The sequence below is a fragment of the Rana temporaria genome, chromosome 1 (assembly GCF_905171775.1).
Source record: "Rana temporaria chromosome 1, aRanTem1.1, whole genome shotgun sequence".
Classification (NCBI taxonomy): Eukaryota; Metazoa; Chordata; class Amphibia; order Anura; family Ranidae; genus Rana; species Rana temporaria.
This window is the reverse complement of record NC_053489.1, coordinates 538817583-538839115: the sequence shown is the minus strand read 5'-3', so window position 1 is coordinate 538839115 and position 21533 is coordinate 538817583. Positions and strand designations below refer to the sequence as shown.

General features: G+C 43.8%; 1 protein-coding gene across 1 annotated transcript in view; it reads right to left on the bottom strand.

Moving 5' to 3' along the window:
• The window catches only part of TMA16 (translation machinery associated 16 homolog), a 96294-nt gene that overhangs the window by 26112 nt on the left and 48649 nt on the right, over positions 1-21533 (bottom strand). The window contains exons 5-6 of the mRNA XM_040332721.1: positions 9553-9637; positions 5527-5675 (exon numbers count right to left, since the gene is read on the bottom strand). Coding sequence (XP_040188655.1) covers positions 5527-5675; positions 9553-9637 — 234 coding nt within the window. The remainder of the gene's footprint in view (positions 1-5526; positions 5676-9552; positions 9638-21533) is intronic.

Genomic DNA, 21533 nt, shown 5'->3' with positions numbered 1-21533 from the left:
GGTGCTGCGAACAGTAGGTCCTCTAGATAAGGAATTACTGTCATCTTCTTCAACCTTAGAGGGGCCAGAACCTCTGCCAACACCTTGGTAAATATCCTCGGTGATGAGGACAACCCGAACGGAAGAGCTCTGCTCTGGAAGTGGTATTCCTTTCCTTCTATTTCCACTGCTAACCTTAGGTATCTATGGGATTCTTCTCTGATGGGAATGTGAAGATATGCGTCCCTGAGATCCATGGTCGCCATGAATGTTTCTGGTTGAAGAATGTTCTTGACCGAGAAAATGGATTCCATGCAGAATTTTTTGTATTGAATCGTTTGATTCAAGGGCTTGAGATTCAGTATTAAACACAACTTCCCGGAGGGTTTCTTGATGACGAATACAAGAGAGAAAAAACCTTTATTTTTTTCCTTTCCTGGAACTGGGATAAGGACTTTATGATCCACCATATCCCCCAGCAACAGAGGAAGAGCTTTTGCTTTTTCCGAATCTCTGGGGAGCTTCGTTAATAGGAATCTCTCTGGAGGATGGCCATTGAATTCCAGAGAATAACCCTTGGCGATTATTTCTAGAATAAACTGATTGGCTGTCGCATTCTGCCACTGTGGTAGGAAGGTAGCCAATCTTCCCCCTACTGGTACTTGGTTGTCAATGCTTGGTGGCCTGGTTAGCAGTGCCAAAGAGTGGATTGCTCTTTTGTTTGCCTTTGTGACCCGACCAGTTTTTCTTTGGGAACTCTTTCTTTCCCTCTTGGGGTTGATCTCTTCTTCCACGAAAAAATATTTTTTTGTGGAAATTTGCGTTTTTCAGCAGGAAAGGTCTTCTTCTTATCTTCTGTTCTCTCCAAGGCCTCGTCTAGGCCTGACCCAAAAAGCAAATCTCCTGTGAACGGTAAATTGCATAATCTTGTTTTGGATGCAGCATCACCTGTCTAGGTTTTCATCCAAATCGCAGGCCTTGCTGCGACAGCTAGTCCACCTGATCTTGCTGCCAGTTTAAACGGACTCTGCGGAAGCATCCGCAATGTAACCTACTGCTTTGGAGAGCACTGGAAGCGTCCTTAGGATCTCCTCTCTAGGTGTCCCATTTTTGATATGCTCTTGTAACTGAGTTAACCAGAATTCCAGGTTTCTTGCCACACAGGTGGTAGCTGGAGCTGGTTTGAGGCTGGCGATACTTGTCTCCCAGGCTCTTTTCAGGATGATATCACCCTTCTTATCCATGGCGTCTTTTGAGTGCCCCATGTCTTCAAAAGCTAATGAAGAATTTTTAGAGATTTTGGAAAGTGGTGCATCCAATTTTGGATTTTTGTTCCACACCTTCTTTGGATCGTCACTAAAAGGAAATCGCTTTTTGCGACTAACCGCAAAAATTTTTTTTTTTTTCTCTGGATCTGTCCATTCGCTTTTCACGGTATCGGACATCACCTGATGAACTAGGAACATCTTGGAATTCTTCTTCCTCAGACCTTGGTACATTAGGTCATGTTTGGAAGGTTCTTATTTTTCATGCTCAATTTCCAGGGTTTCATAAATGGCCCCAAGCAAATCATCCACATCCTCTAGCGATAATTTGTAATTGGGTCCCTTCCTTTTTTCTTCACCCCCCTCCTCCTGTTCTGGAGTCATCACTAGCCATTACGCTAGCTGCGCTGCTCGCTCCCTCACAGACTCATGCGACCCTGATGCAACTTCTGATCTGGGTGAGGCCATGGGAGAGGGACTTCCAGAAGGAACTGCTGGAGGTTTAACCTTTGTAATGAATTGTTTGAGATCCTTAAAGGTGTTAGCCATATCATCCCTCACGGATCCAAAAATCTTTGCATAAACTGTGTCAGACTGTTTTTGTACCAGCTTGTCAATGCAAATCTGGCATAGCGGCTCTGTGTATTCCAAAGGCATCTTGGCATTACACTTTGCACACCGCTTCCTGGGAATGGGCTCTTTAGCTGTTTTCACCTGCCAAAAGACAAAAAAGACACAAGGGCCCCATGGCGGTGAGACTACAGCACACTCCACCATACAATATTACAGTGCACACCCAGTGACACTAGTAACCCCTGTAAGCCCCAGCTATGCTAGTGACCACCACCATCTAGCTGCTGTTCCCTTAAAATGGATATAAAAGGTCACCCACTGGTGCCTACCTGTACCCTGCTGGTGCTCTCGCCTCCTGGAGCCTGGCCCAACGGGATCTCATCCTTCTCCAGCATTTCCAGATACACAGACAGCGCTTCCTTACACTGTGGCGTATTGTGCTGACACCTGTAGCCGCATCCACGTGTGTTTGCACCAGCCGACTGTTCGAAATTCCCGCACCTTTAAGGGGATTGGACCAGCTTCCCCCGGGTCTCACGCCGATGACGTCACTCCGCCCCGGAAGTGATGCGCCGCATCTTCCGGGTCAAGCGGCGTTCAGCTACGGGTACACGCCCCCTCGCTGAAGCCGCTAAGGGAACGATGCATCAGTGCCTCTCCACACCTTGGCACAGGGGGAACATCTGAACCGAGACACCTCCTGCCACTGCTATCAGAGGGTTGCCTGTGGTCGTGTACACCGACATCCGACGGCGCCGGTGAGTCCCCTGACCCCCTGCCGCTCTGTAGCTTCACCGCTCCTTGTGCCTTGCTGTCGCCTGCAGCCTATGCTCTTTAGACGGACATGCCGACCGGACCATTGCCCTAGTCAGCCCCTGAGAGATGGAGCCCTCCTAGGTCCTCTGGCAACATGTCTCCTCACTAAGACTGACCAGGGACCTGAGGGACCGCCTCTTGAAGGGAGGAAAATTAGTGGAAATGTGTTTCCTAATTGTGAGGAGGAGCTCCATCTCTCAAGCCCCCCCCCCCCCAAACAAAAGAAGAAAGCACTGTAAAAAATGAAAAGAAAAAATAAAAATAAAAAATACTGCCACTGTCACATGACATAAAAAAAAAAGTATCAGTAATCGGTATCGGCGAGGACATGAACAAACATATCGGTACTTGTACTCGCTCTCAAAAAAGTGGTATCGGGTCAACCCTAGTGTCTATAAAAAGAGAACCAATACAGCTATTTAATGATTTAAAAGCTATAAACAGAAGATCAGTTGTCAGTCTTGCCAAAGATGTCCAATACTGAAAATACCAAGAAGCACTAACTACTCTTTAACAGGGAAAGGTGGAACTATGCACCTGAGATCATAGGCTTAAAAGGATGAGTTCTCAAATTGACCGATAGTAGAACATGAAGCAGTTTGTCCTTTATGGGATCCATTGGGAAAGACAAACAATGTCAAACTGTTGAAAGGGAGCTGTAACCAAGAGATAGAATCGATCATCATATACCACATCCAGACAATGGAAGGTGAACTCCTTAGGATGTTTTGGAGCAGGACAGGGGAATAGTAGGGTAATGTCCTAGCTAAGGTGATAGGAAGAAACCACCTTATAAAAGAAAAGGGGACCTTGGGTCTAAGACCCCTTTCACACTGAGGGCGTATTGCAGGCGCTATAGCGTTAAAAATAGCGCCTGCAATCTGCCCTCCAACAGCTGCTCCATTGTCTCCAGTGTGAAAGCCAGAGGGCTTTCACACTGGAGCGTTGCGCTAGCAGGACAGTAAAAAAAAGTCCTGCTTGCCGCATCTTTGAAATCAATGGGACAGCGCGGCTATACCGCTCGCAATGAGCTGCTTCAGCAGCGCATTGCGGGTGGTTTCAACCCTTTCTCGGCCGCTAGCGGGGGTAAAACTGCCCCACTGGCGGCGAAATGTGTCGCAAATCCGCCTATAGCATCGCTCAGTGCGAAAGAGGTCTTACAACAACCATGTCTTTATGTAGAAGCCCATCACTATTCATTATTTGTTCCTAGACAGATCAAAACAGTGTAATTTTATCTACAAGTGCTGAACTTGCTATGATGATGTTGTATTGCACAGATCAAATAAAATGCTGCTTAAAGCGGGGGTTCACCCTTAGAGGGCACTTTTCCCCCTTAGATTCCTGCTCGTTATTACTAGGGGAATCGGCTATTTATTTAAAAATAGGTGCAGTACTTACCCGTTTACGAGACGCATCCTCTCCGTCGCTTCCGGGTATGGGCTTCGGGAATGGGCGTTCCTTCTTGATTGACAGGTTTCCGAGAGGCTTCCGACGGTCGCATCCATCGCGTCACGATTTTCCGAAAGAAGCCGAACGTCGGTGCGCAGGCGCAGTATAGAGCCGCACCGACGTTCGGCTTCTTTCGGCTACGAGTGACGCGATGGATGCGACCGTCGGAAGCCTCTCGGAAGACTGTCAATCAAGAAGGAACGCCCGCTCCCGAAGACCATACCCGGAAGCGACGGAAGAAGATGCAGCTCGAAAACGGGTAAGTACTGCACCTATTTTAATACAAATAGCCGATTCCCCTAGACCGAACGAGCAGGAATCTAGGGGAAGAAAAAAAAATTTTTTAGAAATGGGTGAACTCCCGCTTTAAACTACAGTGCTTTAGCATACGCTGACTGCTCGCTAAAAACGTTGTTACATGTATTCGGTGCACACGGAACCTGTACTCCTGAGAGCTGACATGTTGTTACCGTCCAAGCATCCACTTGACCTTTAAGAATAGCAGAGATTTGAGATCTTTCTTCACATGTGGATGAAGTCTGGGGTTTATTGAAAACATCCAATGGATTTACCCAATGAAGCAAAAGTAAAAGGCAGGTTCACCAGTCTGTAGAAGTACACATATTTATATATTTGCAGGTTGTCTATAACCTCATCCAATAGATCCTTAGCCCTGAGGATACACTTTTCAAATACCAGATAGATTATTAGTATCCACAGAATGCACTGGACCTTACTGTAGAACAGGGATATGCAATTAGCGGACCTCCAGCTGTTGTAGAACTACAATTCCCAGAGGCAAAAGCATGATGGGACTTGTAGTTTTGCAACAGCTGGAGGTCCGCTAATTGCATATCCCTGCTGTAGAAGATGTTGTGGAAGGATCTTAAGTTCTTCGAGAGTCATCATTTTGGAAGAGTATTTGTTTTGCTTTTTACCCATATCTAAGACTTCGGGTAAAACCTAGCAGCTGTTCAAACTGGCATCTACAGTGCCTTGAAAAAGTATTCATACCCCTTGAAATTTTCCACATTTTGTCATGTTACAACCAGAAACGTAAATGTATTTTATTGGTATTTTAGTGGAAAATAAATGGTTTTAACATTTTTGACAAATATATATCTGAAAAGTGTGGCGTGCATTTGTATTCAGCTTCCTTTACTCTGACACCCCTAACTAAAATCTAATGGGACCAATTGCCTTTGGAAGTCACCTATTTAGTAAATAGAGTCCATCTGTGTGTAATTTATTCTCAGTAAAAATACAGCTGTTCTGTTCAGCTGTTCTTTTAGACCAATTACAGAGTTCTGCTTAAAAAAGATATGACATGTCTCCTTTAAAACTGCATGGTAAGTTTCAAGCAAAAAGGCAATCCAGCATTTATGAACATCATTGATATGGCTGTTACACTTCTGTGAAAAAACATTGTATAAAATCATACCCATTCCATATCCATTGTACAGTCTCCTTTCACGCTCTATGGTCTGTTTAATGACAGTCTCCCGGGAGCCATGCTGCCTTGCTTGTCTACCTTTGATGCTGTTGTGCAGTTCAATTTGTTCTAACTCACTATCGAATCGATGCAAGTAGCTGAAAAATAAGAGAAAATTACTGTGGTAATCCACTTATAATTCCGTATGCATTAGTTGGTTGACATTAAATGTGTCCCGTTTAGATCAGGAGAATCAAAAAATATAATTGGCAAAGTTGTGTAAACTGGTATAATTCTGAGACAAGGTCTACATAAAAAAAAGGAGGCAAAACAAAACTGAAGGATCCGAAGCCTCAAAATCTGCACACTCAGATAAATCAATTTCTACCTTACTTTGTATTTGTGGGTGTATGTATTTTTTCTTGTACACCACTTGTATTTGAAAATGAAAAACATCTTATTAGATTGGCTAGAGAACTGCGGAAAATTCAGTGGTAAATATCAACTAACACTACTTTATGTGGAATGAGAGATGGCTTATTTTAAACCCATTCAGTGCAAAGTGATAGTTTCTTTTAAAAGCTCACCCCTTTACCTATTGATACTGATAACATGTTCCATCATAGAAGTCATTCACACAACGATGACCGGTCACATAACATAATGAACAGAAAAGGGGCCAGATATCCAGGCCCTACTCAGAACATCCATCCTAAGCCGGGGTAAGTGTGCTTCTGCTCTAGCTCAAGGCTACCTTTATTTCCCTTCTGGGTCCCCACACCAGACTTCACTTCCAGTGGGCAGAAACCTGCTCTAGCGCCAAAAAACAAAAAAAAAACACTGTGTGCGCCAACATGTTTACATCAGTGAGAATAAAGGTATTCCAATCTCTTATCCACAGGATCCTTAAACACTAAAATTCCCCCAATAGAAACAGAGAGTGGCTGGATCTGTAACGATAGCCCACTTCTCGAAAAGTTCCTCCTCAACGTGATAACTGAGCAAAATGCTTGTCAGAAATAATAGCTTGTCAGGATTAGGTCAGTCACCATACAAAACAGGTTGCAATAACAAATGTACTGCAAAAGGTTGGGGACCCTCAAAAGAATCCAAACTAATAACCTTAACATCTTAACCCCTGGACCATATTGCTGCCCAAAGACCAGAGCACTTTTTGCGATTTGGGACTGCGCCGCTTTAACTGACAATTGCGCGGTCCCAAACAAAATTGGCGTCCTTTTTTCCCCACAAATAGAGCTTTCTTTTGGTGGTATTTGATCACCTCTGCGGTTTTTATTTTTTGCGCTATAAACAAAAATAGAGCGTCAATTTTGAAAAAAAATGAATATTTTTTACTTTTTGCTGTAATAAATATCCCCCCAAAATATATAAAAAAAACGTTTTCCCCAGTTTAGGACGATACGTATTTGTCTACATATTTTTCGTAAAAAAAGAATCGCAATAAGCGTTTGTTTGGTTTGCGCAAAAGTTATAGTGTTTACAAAATAGGGGGGTATTTTTATGGCATTTTTATTAATATATTTGTTTTACTAGTAATGGCGGAGATCAGCAATTTTTTTTTTCGGTACTGCGACATTATGGCGGACACTTCGGACACTTTTGACACATTTTTGGGACCATTGGCATTTTTATAGCGATCAGTGCTATAAAAATGCATTGGATTACTATAAAAATGCCACTGGCAGTGAAGGGGTTAACACTAGGGGGCGGGGAAGAGGTTAAGTATGTCCCTGGGTGTGTTCTTACTGTGGGAGGGGTGGCCTCACTAGGGGAAACACTGATCCTCTGTTCATACATTGTATGAACAGAAGATCAGCATTTCCCCCCGACAGGACCAGGAGCTGTGTGTTTACACACACAGCTCCCGGTCCCCGCTCTGTAACGAGCAATCACGGGTGCCCGGCGGCGATCGAGCCCGCCGGGCACACGCACGGGAGTCGGGGGCGAGCGGGGGGCGCGTGCCTAGTGGCCGCTCAAAGAGCCGACGTAGCGCTACGGGCTCTCGCCCAGGAGAGCCGACCTGCCGCAGTAGAATGACGGTGGCTGGTCGGCAAGTAGTTAATGCCGACGTAGGCTTTTCAAAGTCAAGATATGTATATACTACATAAATAAGGACTGAATGGTATACTTAAGCCTGGGAGTTAATACAGCTGCCAGTGCAGAAGCTGATGGAAAACCAGGAGAGATTCTTAAAGTGGGTGTAAAGGCAGAAGGGATTTTTATCTTAATGTATTCTATGCATTAAGATAAAAACCTTCTGTGTGTAGTAGCCCCCTCAGCCCCCCCAATACTTACCTGAGCCCCATCTCTATCCAGCAATATACATGAGTGCCTCGGCCGTCTGGGACTCTCCCTCCTGATTGGCTGAGATACAGCAGCAGTGCCATTGGCTTCCGCTGCTGTCAAAGTCAGTAAGCCAATCAGTAGAGAGAGAGGGGGCGTGGCCGAATGGAGGGGGCGGGGCCGAACAGTGGCTCCGTGTCTGAATGGACACACAGAGCTAAGGCTTGGCTCGGGTGCCCCCATAGCAAGCTGCTTGCTGTAAGGGCACTCAACAGGAGGGAGGGGCCAGGAGCACCGAAGAGGGACCCAAGAAGAGGAGGATCAAACCTGCTTTATGCAACAGAAGGAGGTAAATAACCATCTGCAACAAGGTTACTTTGTCTATTTTTATTGACACTGTACCTTTATTTTTTTTAATTGAACTTTTATTGCTATCACAAGGGATTAACAACATCCCTTGGGATAACATTGGCTGTCAGGCCTAGTACACACGGTCGGACCAAACCGATGTGACTGGTCCGTTGGACCGTTTTCATCGGTCCACCTCTGAAGTGGCCGTACGCACTGATATCTGTACACACCGTCAGTCCAAAATCAGATCGGGTCAGAACGCGGTGACGTCAAATACACCACGTGCTGAATAAAACGAAGTGCAATGCTTCCAAGCATGCGTCAAGTTGATTCTGAGCATGCGCGGGTTTTGAACCGATGCTTTTCTGTACTAACCATCGGTTTGGTCCGATGGGGCAGCAGTCCATCGGTTCGGTTTTGAAGCATGTTTTAAAATTTTGGACTGAAGGAAAACAGACCGATGGCCTATACACATGGTCGGTTTGGTCCGATGAAACTGAACTTCGGTTCATTCTCGTCGGTTTGGTCCGACCGTGTGTACAAGGCCTAACAGTTTCTCTTAATGGTCCAATTAGACCCCATATCTCTCTTCTGTCCTCCAAAGCATCTGATTATACCAAGAATGGTTTGATCACATGCGTTACATGTAAACAAACCAAAATCGTAAGTGACAAAATCCTTGTTGCTTCTGGTCACATTACTACCGGGTGGCCAGTAAAGGTAGTGGGTGTCAGCGGGAGGACACCCTTATGCTGCCTTTTAAAGTGATCGGGTGGCTGTATAGCCATTTGGATTACTTTTACATTGTAAGGAGTCGCTAGCTGAACAGAATGATACCTGGGTCATTGCTCCAGATATCACCACTGCCGTGCAAAGACATACAGGTACATTCTAAGAATGGGAAATTCATGAAAGATTAATAAAACTGTCATGGAGGTTATGCTAATGACAGACTGCATCATAAATGTCATAATTATTTGGGTCACTTTGACTTTATCCTTATATGAGAAGCTGCATCATCTTCCTATTAAGGAGAATATTAGACTTTTAGTCTAATTTCAACAGGGTATAAAAAAAATGGAAAGTAAAAAAAAAAAAAAAGTGAATGCGAAATCATACATTTGTTGTGTTATTTTCACCTTGGATGACAAGAATGTTCTTCTGGAATTCACTTCTCAATTCAAATCGTTAGGAAGCCAACATGACTGCATAGCAAATACATGACAGACATAATAAACATGTTTCTCCCTGTACGCACCTAAAAGCAAGCTGTGTTTGATTTGCATTTAAGGCTAAAAGCCTTACACAGTAACCCCTGCTGGAAAAATTTCAGCCTTTACAACTAGGCACTTCAGTTTTAATGGAATTAACCCTTCCTACCTTTCGATTAGATCACAAGTTTCATTCTTGGTAAATTCTGATTTGTTAGGATCAAGATGACTCTGGAACCACTGAAGTTTCTCACCTTTAAAAGAGAAAACATATGCAGGCCTTTAAAAAGGAAGGATGGATGGATCACCAATTACAGACAAAATTGTCATAACTAACTGTAAACAATGCATAGCTGTTAAAGGGTCACTAAAGGAAAAACAATTTTTGAAATTTTTGAAATGACTGTTTACAGGGTATAGAGACATAAAAGTTAACTGATTCCTTTTAAAAATGATTACAAATCAATCATATAATGTGCCTACAGTTTCACTTTTGTTTTTAAACTGGTTTCATGTTTCTGTGAAGTAGAGAGAGACACATAACAAAAACAAACAAATCCAGGGCAGTGTTTTGTTTTTAACCACTTGGGATCCGCCTGCCGTCAATTGACGGCTACAGTGCGGATCCCAATCTCCAAACTGCCGTCAATTGACGTCCGCCCCTTAGGGCGGTCCCCGTGCGCGCTCCAGAGCGCGCTGCGGGGAAAATATGTGTTGCCCGTGTCCCTCGGACACAGCCAATTACAGATCGCCGCGAACGGCCAATCAGAGTGGCCGTTCGCGAGGCGATCTGTGCGGCCAATGAGAGAGGATCTCATATGTAAACATATGAGATCATCTCTCATTGCCGTTTTACACAGAGACAGCGGTGCTGTCTCTGGAGAGGAGACCGATCTGTGTCTCTTGTACATAGAGACACAGATCGGTCACCCCCCCAGTCACCCCCCCCCCTCCACCTACAGTTAGAACACTAAGCAGGGATACATTTAACCCCTTCCTCACCCCCTAGTGTTAACCCCTTCAATGCCAGTCACATTTATACTGTAATTAGTGCATATTTATAGCACTGATCGCAGTATAAATGTGAATGGCGCCAAAAATGTGTCCGATGTGTCCGCCATAACGTCGCAGTCCCATTAAAAATCGCAGATCGCCGCCATTTCTAGTAAAAAAAAATAATTAAAAAAAAATAATTCTGTCCCCTATTTTGTAAGCGCTATAACTTGTGCGCAAACCAGTCGCTTATTGCGATGTTTTTTTTTTTTTTTTACCAAAAATATGTAGAAGAATACGTATCGGCCTAAACTGAGAAAAAAAATGTTTTTTTTTTTTTTAAATTGGGATATTTATTATAGCAAGAAGTAAAAAATATTGTATTCTTTTCAAAATTGTCTCACTTTTTTGTTTATAGCGCAAAAAATAAAAACCGCACAGGCGATCAAATACCACCAAAAGAAAGCTCTACTTGTGGGGAAAAAAGGACGTCAATTTTGTTTGGGAGCCACGTCGCACGACCGCGCAATTGTTAGTTAAAGCGATGCAGTGCCGAAAGCTGAAATTTCACCTGGGCAGGAGGGGGGTATATGTGCCCAGTAAGCAAGTGGTTAAAATGAATCTGATTGGTTCTGAGGAGTTTTAGACACACAGCTTGGACCACAATGAAAAGCTGCCACAAGATTTTTCATAAGGAGCCAGACAAGCAGGAAGTGTGAAGATCACAGCAGAATTACAGCTACTTCAAAGCAAAAACAAACAATGAGGACATGAAACCAGGACTGCAGTAAGGTAAAGGAAGCTTTTTAGCTAAAAAAATGTTTTCCTTTAGTGATCCTTTAAGGGCAATTTCTTACAATTAAAATGGGGAATAGCAATACCTTCCAATCACTTTGGAAGCATTAAGAGAACTGCTTATTTCCGTTATACGATTGCCCGTCTCTGCTGCTAGTTGAATGCCCAGATTACTGTCAGTTGTGACAGATAACGACAAAGGTTTAAAGTAGTAAGAATGAGCGTATACGGATATAGACACCACATCCCAATTTAAATTGGAAAAAAGGAGAGGGCAGGAGGTCAAATACCTCGGGATTTTAATGGTGTCAAAAGTTTATGAAATGACCAATATCTGATCAACACAAACATTTGAAAAAATATTAAATAATTTTATTACAAAATTGTGGTCTTATACATGTACTCTCTCAGGAATAACTAAATCTGTTTGATATGTACTGTCTCATGTTTTTATCAATTTTGTAATAAAATTATTTCATATTTTTTTCAAATTCTTGTGTTGATCAGATATTGGTCATTTCATATACTTTTGACACTGTTAAAATCCTGAGGTATGTGACCTCCTGGCTCCTGCCATCTCCTATTTTTCCAAGATAACGATAAAGCAATGGAAAAAAAAGTTATGTCAACTGCACAATGCCAAGACACAACTATATTTTAAGAATTAACATGACAACATCTTTTTTTTTTTTAGATGGATAGGAACACTTTAAAATGCAATGAGACAGATGGCTCATGTATTCCACAGGTTAGTGGCTAAGTATAATAAGCTCTGAAGCTCATGTATCCTTGTTAAGCAACACTATGTTTAGCTAACCAACAATAAAATTACCATTTTATGTATTACGACAGAGAAACTGATGTCATTGGCTGAATTTGTAGAAGGTTGCGGGATAACCACAGAATAAAGTGCGAATAAGGGCACTAAAGGAAAAAAATGTTTTTTTGTTCATTGAGTGACACAGACATATCAGAAGATCGTGACCTGCAAGAATAGAATGGCAAGTACCAAAAAAAAAGAAAAACACAACAACCTAGGGGCAGCACCCACTGGTGGCCAAATCCTCCATCTGCAACACACAGCTCAGTAGCCAGTAATAAATAGACAATAATCTGAGGCAAAAGACCCACCCTTCAAATAAGAAAAAAATATTGTTAGTACAAAAATCTGATTTTCTCTATCGTTTGTTGAAGGACATGGTCGGGTCAGAAGAACCTGACCAATGGGCCATCCCAAAGCAGTGCCAGAATAATTAGGGTGGAGTCAGTAAGAACCATCTCCTTTAGAGCTCAAACCACTGCCAGCAAACCCTTATGGCTAAAACTAGCCTTAGCAGAAGAAACCTTGTAAAACTAGGTAAAAGGTATAACAAGACGACCAAGAAACAGAGGCATGGTGATGAAAAGCCCAGGACACGCTCAGAGCCCTGGTAGAATGAGCAGCTATAGGTTCCAGAGGTTCCCAAACCGAGAGGACAAATCCACGAGAAATAGATGGCAAGGCTGCTTGTTCCTTCACAAGACCATCTGTAATAATGAATATTGGCTGTAGAATTTAAAGTGTCGCTGACTGATACAGGGGAGCTGGACCATGTGACTGGAGTGGGCTGCAACCAAGGTAAGTTGTATATACAGTACACATATACAGTCCATCTTTATTACACAGGTTAGACTGCAGAGGGGGTAGTTGGGTTTCACCTGGAATTCTACTTGAAGTTCCCCTCAGTGACCTGGGACCACATCCAAATAATGAATCGCCACTCCTTTGGGATAAGAGGGATTAGAATGTAGAGGAGGCAGGAAAATGCTCTCATTCAAATTTTCAAATTAATTACCAAAAAAAACAAAGACAGCTGTTTACAGGAAAAAGCCACTAGTTCAGACAATCTGTGTGTCAAGGTAATGTCTCACAATGAGGTTTTTGTAGGATTTCTAGAACAAGTTTAGACATGGCATTAGCGGAAATCTTTTAGGGAGTGTGAACCATGTAACCCCCTGAAGGAAGGTACCCATGTCCGGTGTGCCCCAGCAGAGACAAATCTGACAAAAGACCACTCCGCCTGATCCAGACATTGACAACCAAGATCATGAAGTTCCACCCATTCCAGGATCCGAGCCACCTCCAATACGGCAGTCAAGCTCTTAGTACCTACCTGGTGATTGATGTAGGCCATGGCATTGTCAGACTGTACCCGGATCGGTACATGGCAAAGATCGCAGAGGATGCTGTGGTGATTTTTTGCCAGAAGTGGGAGCCAATACCTGGATTAGACAGGCATCTGCTCCCCCTTGAAAGGTGCCGAATGTTCTGGTGAGATGTTGTGCAAAAGCGACTACCTCAAAAAAATCGAGCAGGCGTGCTGATACTTGTTTACAAATTTTACAAGATTTTCTCTGCGAGGTAGTACCAGTGGTCAATGATGATGAAGACCGTCTCCTGACCTTACACCTATACATCTCAACCAGGGATATCGCTTTAACCAACATCTATGCTCCCAACTCTCCCATCAAATCCTTTTTCCAGAAAGTGTCCACCCACTTGTCCCCTTACCGACGTGGTAGGCAGAGATTTCAATGTTCCCTCTTATGGTAGGCAGAGATTTCAATGTTGCCAGGGATATACTTGAAGACAAGTCCTTGAGTGCTATAAGAAACCTGGACAGACTATGAAGCCCCAAACTCAGTACATAGCTAAAACCCCAATCTGATCTGCGTGTAAAGCTGCTTTGCGTGGCAGAATTATCACTTTTGCAGCCACATATAAAAAGAATGTTCTCAGAAAGCTATAATGAGAGGAACTTTACGTTCTGCCCAAGCACAGTTGATGCAACACAATTCCCCCACTCACCAACAGATCTGGCTGGAAGTCAAACAACAACGTGGGCTGATGCACAGGAACCTATCTACCAATCTTATCTCGATCTGCAATACCATAAATTTGGCAATAAGTCAGGGAAATTGCTTGTAAAACTATGCAAGGGCACTCATGCCCCCACTCATATCTCTGCCCTTAAGGATGCCCAAGGCAAACTCACCTCATCCGCAAAAAACATCAGCCTAATTTTGGAGCAGTTCTATGCCAAATTGTTTGGTCAGGACCCCACAGACCTGACTTCAGCTCAACAATTTTTGAATGGGGTCTCCCTCCCAAAAAACAGATACTTCACTTTACTATCCCAGCTCAATGCCCCGCTCACTGACCAGGTGGTGTCCAAAGCCATCTCCATCCTGGCCAATGGAAAGGCCCCAGGTCTGGACAGTTATACCCCTGGATTCTTTCAATTCCGTAACCCCAGTGGTTTCCACCCTAGTTAAAGTCTACCAGGAAATTAAAGCGGGGGGGGGGGAGGGGGGTAATTACCTGCCAACTGGGAACCAGGCCCATATCAAAATTGATTGCCAAAAAAGATCCCAAGAAACCGAGCCTCTGTATAGTCTTGGCCACCGTGTTGCAGCTCAGTTTTAGGGTCTTAGCAATGTTCTCATAACCTAGGCCATCTTTATGTAGAGTAAAGATGGGCTCAGGCGTGTTCGCAACTCCACATGCCTGTGCCCTCCAAGAAGCTGACACTCCACAGTGCTAATCACAGGCAGTTAGACATTTCCCGATCCGCGGCTGAACAGATCAGGAAATGCCTTACTACCTGTGATTAGCGCTGCCAAGTGTCGGCTTCCTGGATAGCACAAGCACGTGGAGTTGCGAACACGCCTGAGACCATCTTTACTCTACATAAAGATGGGCTAAGCTATAAGAAGTTTGCTAAGACCTTGAAACAGAGCTGCAACAAGGTGACCAAGACCATACAGCGGTTTAACTGGACAGGTTCCACTCAGAACAGGCCTTGCCATGGTCGACCAAAGAAACCAATGCACGTGATCAGCGTCATATCCTGGAGGTTGTCTTCGGGAAATGGACGTATGAGTGCTGCCAGCATTGCTGCAGAGTTTGAAGGGATGCAAGGTCAGCCTGTGAGAGCTCAGACCATATGCCGCACACTGTATCACACTGGTCTGCATGGCTATCATCCCAGAAGGAAGCCTCTTCTAAAGACGACGCACAAGACAGCCCACAAAACGTTTGCTGAAGACCAGCAGACTAAGGACATGGATTACTGGAACCATGTCCTGTGGTCTGATGAGACCAAGATAAAAGTTTTTGGTTCAGATGGCGTCAAGTGTGTTTGATGGCAAACAGGTGAGGAGTACAAAGAAGAGTGTGTCTTGCCTACAGATAAGCAGGTTGGTGGGAGTGTCATAGTCTGTGTCCTCATGAGTGCTGCCAGCACAGGGGAACTACAGTTCATTGAGGGAACCATGAATCTCAACATGTACTGTGACATACTGAAGCAGAGCATGAGCCCCTCCCTTCAGAGACTGGGCAGCAGGGCAGTATTCCAACATGTTAATGACCCCAAACACACCTCCAAGACTACTACTGCCTTGCTAAAGAAGCTGAGGGTAAATGTGATGGACTGGCCAAGCATGTCTCCAGACCTTAACCCTATTAAGCATCTGTGGGGCATCCTCAAACGGAAGGTGGAGGAGTGCAAGGTCTCTACAATCCACCAGCTCTGTAATGTTGTCATGGAGGAGTGGAAGAGGACTCCAGTGGCAACCTTTGAAGCTCTGGGGAACTCCATGCCCAAGAGGGTTAAGGCAGTGCTGGAAAATAATGATGGCCACACAAAATATTGACACTTTGGGCCCAATTTTGACATTTTCACTTAGGGGTGTACTCACTTTTGTTGCCAGCGGTTTAAACATTAATTTCTGTGAGTTGAGTTATTTTGAGGGCACAGCAAATTGACACTGTTATACAAGCTGTACACTCACTACTATGCATTGTAGCAGAGTGTAATTTCTTCAGTGTTGTCACATGAAATATAATAAAATATTTACAAAAATGTGAGGGGTGTAACTCACTTTTGTGAGATACTGTAGCAGCCCGGATCTTGCTCTTCTCGGGTCCCTTGCCAATGCTCCTGGCCCCTCCCTCCTGTTGAGTGCCCCCACAGCAATCAGCTTGCTATGGGGGCACCAGAGCCGAGTGCCCTGATTACAGTAAAGCTCCCCAGTGCAACCAATCAGTGCCACCAAACAGTGCCCATCAGTGATGCCATAAGTGCCTGCTCATCAGTGCTGCCCATCAGTGCCTCCCATCAGTACCACCTATCCATGCCACCTATTAGTGCCCATCAGTGCAGCCTCATCAGCGGCCATCAGTGAAGGAGAAAAAATACTTATTTACAAAAAAAAATTTCCCCCCCCAAATTTTTTTTTTTTCTTAAAAAAAAAAAAAGCAGTAATTAAATCCCACCAAAAGAAAGCTCTATTTGTGTTAAGAAAATTATAAATTAATTTGGATACAGTGTTGCATGACTGCGCAATTGTCATTCAAAGTGCGACAGCGCTGAAAGCTGAAAAGGATGGAATTAAAAGTGTCCTATAGGCGAGTGGTTAACCAAAGAAAAAAAAATACTTTAATATCACTTTAAGGGGTTTATGTTTTGAATGATGACTTGAATAACCACTTGACCTCCAGAAGGTTTTACCCCTTCATGATTAGAGATAGGAAGGCTTGGGGAAAAAAAATGAAAAAAATAAATATTTAAAGCCACTAAATATCTTTTATTTACATGCTGTTTATGGTCTTGCCATCTACCTTCCCATGTTAACCAACATCCTTTTTTTTTCTTTAATCTAAGCCTGTGAAAATGGTGTTGCTTGAATCAGCATGATTATGTGACCTCCACAAAATGAAAGGCTCGAGGACCTGAGAGGAGAGTGCAATTATGTGGAGAAGCGCTGTAACAAGCTCGCTGAAGCTAGTCTCACCAATAACACTCATAATATTAGATAGTTGAATCTGACTAACACAGCTGCAATGTTTCCTAGATAGCATTAACAGTTCACTGTCAGATTTACTTCCTGACGTTGCTCTTTAAAAAAGGTTAGTTCACCTTTACCAAGAAAATGTCTATAGGAATGTCTGTATATAAAAACACAAACTGTGTAGCACTGACCAAAGCTGAAAGCCCTTGCTATAGGTGTAGGCTATTTATGTACATCATGAAGCCTGACTGGAAAAACTCCCAGGACATTAAAGAGGAGTTCCACCTAAAAATGGAACTTCCTCTTAACCCACTCCTCGCCACCTTACATGCCACATTTGGCATGTCATTTGTTTGGGGGGGGGAGTGGGGGCTTTAGTAGAAGGGGACTTCCTGTCCCACTTCCTCTTTCCGCCGAGGGGCTGGAAAGGTGATTAGCTTAATCGCCTTTTCACAGCCCCTCCCTGTAGGCGAGCGCCTGTCCAATCGGACGGCGCCGCGCCGCTCGCGCACAGCCGCTCGCGCATGCGCAGTGGGTGCCCGGCCGTGAAGCCGAAAGCTGTCACTGCTGGGTGCCCACACCAAGAATGAAGACGCCGGCCGGCGAGGAGCGGACCCCCGGCCGGCGCGTCGCTGGAGCAGGTAAGTGTCAGTTTATTAAAAGCCAGCAGCTACACTTTTTGTAGCTGCTGACTTTTAATAAACTTAAAAAAAAGGTGGAAAACCCCTTTAAGAGATGTTTAGCGGTTACTATACACATTCACCATCACAGGAACAAGCTCTCAAATGCTGAGCTCAGGGCTACTGCTTAAGGGGAGAGAAAGCACACGTGAAGGGGTTTGAAAGAGCTTGCTCATGTTCTGGTGAAGGTGAACAACCTTGGGCGTTTTACAGTCAGACTTCATGAAGTAAGTTAATGGACCACATCTATAGAAAGTGCATTATTCAATTTTAACGTTGCACAATTTGTGTTTATCTAAAGGGTGCCCTTTTTTTGCATATGTGTTTTCTTAGTAATGGTGAACTACGGCTTTAAGGTCCCATAAACACCTGAGAATGGAGTCCATTAGCGATTACAAGCGGGATAACCAGCCAGGGGCAATAAGCTGCAGGGTGGTAGCCCTATTGAAAGCAATAGGAGTCCGACAGCAAATCGTGGCAGCTCACATGTAATTGTTCATGGAGTGATTACCTGCGAGACAGTGGGCGAAGATAGTCTGTGTTCAGGGCAATCATTCCTAGGCAATTGCTGCTTGAGCAATTATATGCAAGCTGCCACGATTAGCAGTGGCAGCTATCAGCCTTCCATTGTTCAAAATTGATTAATTTAGCCTGTACATGGCACATCCCTATTTGTACTAGCAATACTCAAAACATGTTTGACATGGTGGAACTAAAGGCAAACATTTTTACAATAAGTTTTGTTGCGTCTTTAAAGCGGTAGTATACCACGGCTGGTTTAAAAGAAGAAAAAAGAAAAAAACACCTGTAAAGGCAACTGCATACTAGCACATTATGAAATACTTACCTTGGAACAAAGCCTTCCAGCAGCACGCAGTGATCGCTGAGAGGGCCGACATCTTCCCCTGGTCTTTCTTCCAAGTTTGCACACTCCGGTGATGTAACCGGCTGCATCCAGGGTGATCATCTCCTAAACGGTTAGGGGATATTAATTTTACCTACAAGTAAGCCTTGTTATAGGCTTACCTGTAGGTAAAAATCACAAAGTGGACTTTACTACTAGAGGTCGACCGATATGGGTTTTTCTCTGGCCGATGCCGATATTTAGAAATTGCGGCGGCCGTTATATGATGCAGATTTTTTTGGCCCGATATGTTAGGCCGATTTAAAAAAAAAAATCCTCTTCATCTCTCATAAAATCTAACAGTTGGACCCCTTTCACACTGGGTGTTTTTCAGGCGCTTTTGGGCTAAAAATAGCACCTGTAAAGTGCCTGCAAAACGGCTCCCCTGCAGTCTCAGTGTGAACGCCCAAGTGCTTTCACACTGAGGCAGTGCGCTGGCAAGATATTAAAAAAAAGTCCTGCCAGCAGCATCTTTGGAATGGTGTATACTGCTCCTCTACCACTCCTGCCCATTGAAATGAATGGGCACTGCCGCTGAAGCGCCTGCAAAGCGCTTCTGCAGAGGTGCTACATGGCCGCATTTAACCTCTTCATCGGCCGCTAGCTGGGTTTTAAGCGCCCCGCTAGCAGCCGAATAGCGCCTGCCCGCTCCAGTGTGAAAAGTCAGCAGCTACAAATACTGCAGCTGCTGACTTTTAATATATAGTCACTTACCTGTCCAGGGTGCCTGCGATGTCGGCACCTGAAGCCAATCTCTCCCACGGCTCTCGGGTGCTGCCCCGGCCATCTTTGGTAAGGGAATCAGGAAGCAGGCACAAAAACAGGTAATCAAAACTTTTAGACGAAGAAACAAAAACAAATTTAAAACGGGCTAACTTTACTGTTTAGTTATTATTATTTTTTTTAATTCATTAAAGTGTATTTTTTCCCCAAAAATTTAGTTTGAAAGACCGCTGCGCAAATACTGTGTGACATAAAATATTGCAACAACCGCTATTTTGTTCCCTAGGGTCTCTGCTAATATATATATATATATATATATATATATAAAATGTTTGGGGGTTCTAAGTGATTTTCTAGCAGAAAATACAGGATTTTTACTTGTAAGCAACAAGTGTCAGAAAAGATTTCGTCTTTAAATGGTTAAACTGAGAACTTCTACACACAGAGTTCAGTTCATTGATAAGTAGCAACACTTAGCCAGATTCAGGTAGAGTTACGCCGGCGTATCAGTAGATACGCCGCCGTAACTCCGAATCTGCGCCGTCCTATATTTAAGCGTATTCTCAAATTGAGATACACTTAAATGTTGCCAAGATACGCCCGCCTGCGCCGTCCTATCTTAGCTGTCTATTTACGCCGGCCGCTAGGGGCGTGTACGCTGATTTACGCCTAGAATGCGTAAATCAGCGAGATACGCCTATTCACGAACGTACGCTTGCCCGTCGCAGTAAAGATACGCCGTTTATGTAAGGCGTTTTCAGGCGTAAAGATAAACCACCAAAAAGATGGCGCAGCCAATGTTAAGTATGGACGTCGGAATTGTGTCGAATTTTAAAATTTTTACGTCGTTTGCGTAAGTCGTCCGTGAATGGGTCTGGCCGTAATTTACGTACACGTCGAAAGCAATGAGTCTTTGCGGCGTAATTTGGAGCATGCGCACTGGGTTACGTCCACGGACGGCGCATACGCCGTTCGTTAAAAACGTAATTTACGTGGGGTCATGCTTTATTTACATAAAACACACCCACCTCTTTACAATTTGAATTAGGCGCGCTTACGCCGGCACATTTACGCTACGCCGCCGTAACTTAGGACGCAAGTGCTTTGTGAATACAGCACTTGCCTTTCTAACTTACGGTGGCGTAGCGTATATGAGATACGCTACGCCTGCCTAACGTTAGGCACGTCTACCTGAATCTGGCTAATTGTATCTTTTCTCAAACTTGGCAGGCTGCCCAGAGACAAGTTGCTCCAGGGGAAACTTCAGGCAACTTGCAAATTACTTCTGTATCATAGAAGTCAATGCAAGTCGCGCTGAAGTAAATCGGGCTTTTTAAAAAAAAAAATCGGCCGATGCCGATTAACCACTTAAGACCCGGACCAAAATGCAGGTAGAAGACCAGGCCCCTTTTTGCGATTCGGCACTGCCTCGCTTTAACCGACCAATTGTACGGTCGTGCGACGTGGCTCCCAAACAAAATTGGCGTCCTTTTTTTCCCCCACACATAGAGCTTTCTTTTGGTGGTATATTTGATCACCTCTGCGGTTTTTATTTTTTGCGCTAATAAACAAAAATAGAGCGACAATTTTGAAAAAAAAATGCTATATTTTTTACTTTTTGCTATAATAAATATCCCCAAAAATATATTAAAAAAATATGTTTTTCCTCAGTTTAGGCCGATACATATTCTTCTACCTATTTTTGGTATAAAAAAAAAATCGCAATAAGCGTTTATCGGTGTTGGTTTGCGCAAAAATTTATAGTATTTACAAAATAGGGGATAGTTTTATTGCATTTTTATTAATTTTTTTTTTTTTTTACTACTAATGTCGGCGATAAGCGATTTTTTTTCGTCTGACTGCGACATTATGGCGGACACTTCGGACAATTTTGACACATTTTTGGGACCATTGTCATTTTCACAGCAAAAAATGCATTTAAAATGCATGGTTTATTGTGAAAATGACAATTGCAGTTTGGGAGTTAACCACAGGGGGCGCTGATGGGGTTATGTGTGACCTGAAGTGTGTTTACAACTGTAGGGGGGTGTGGCTGTATGTGTGACGTCATCGATTGTGTCCCCCTATAAAAGGGATGATACGATTGATGCTGCCGCCACAGTGAAGAACGGGGAAGCCGTGTTTACACACGGCTCTCCCCGTTCTTCAGCTCCGGGGACCGATCGCGGGACTCCAGTGGCGATCGGGTCTGTGAGTCCCGCG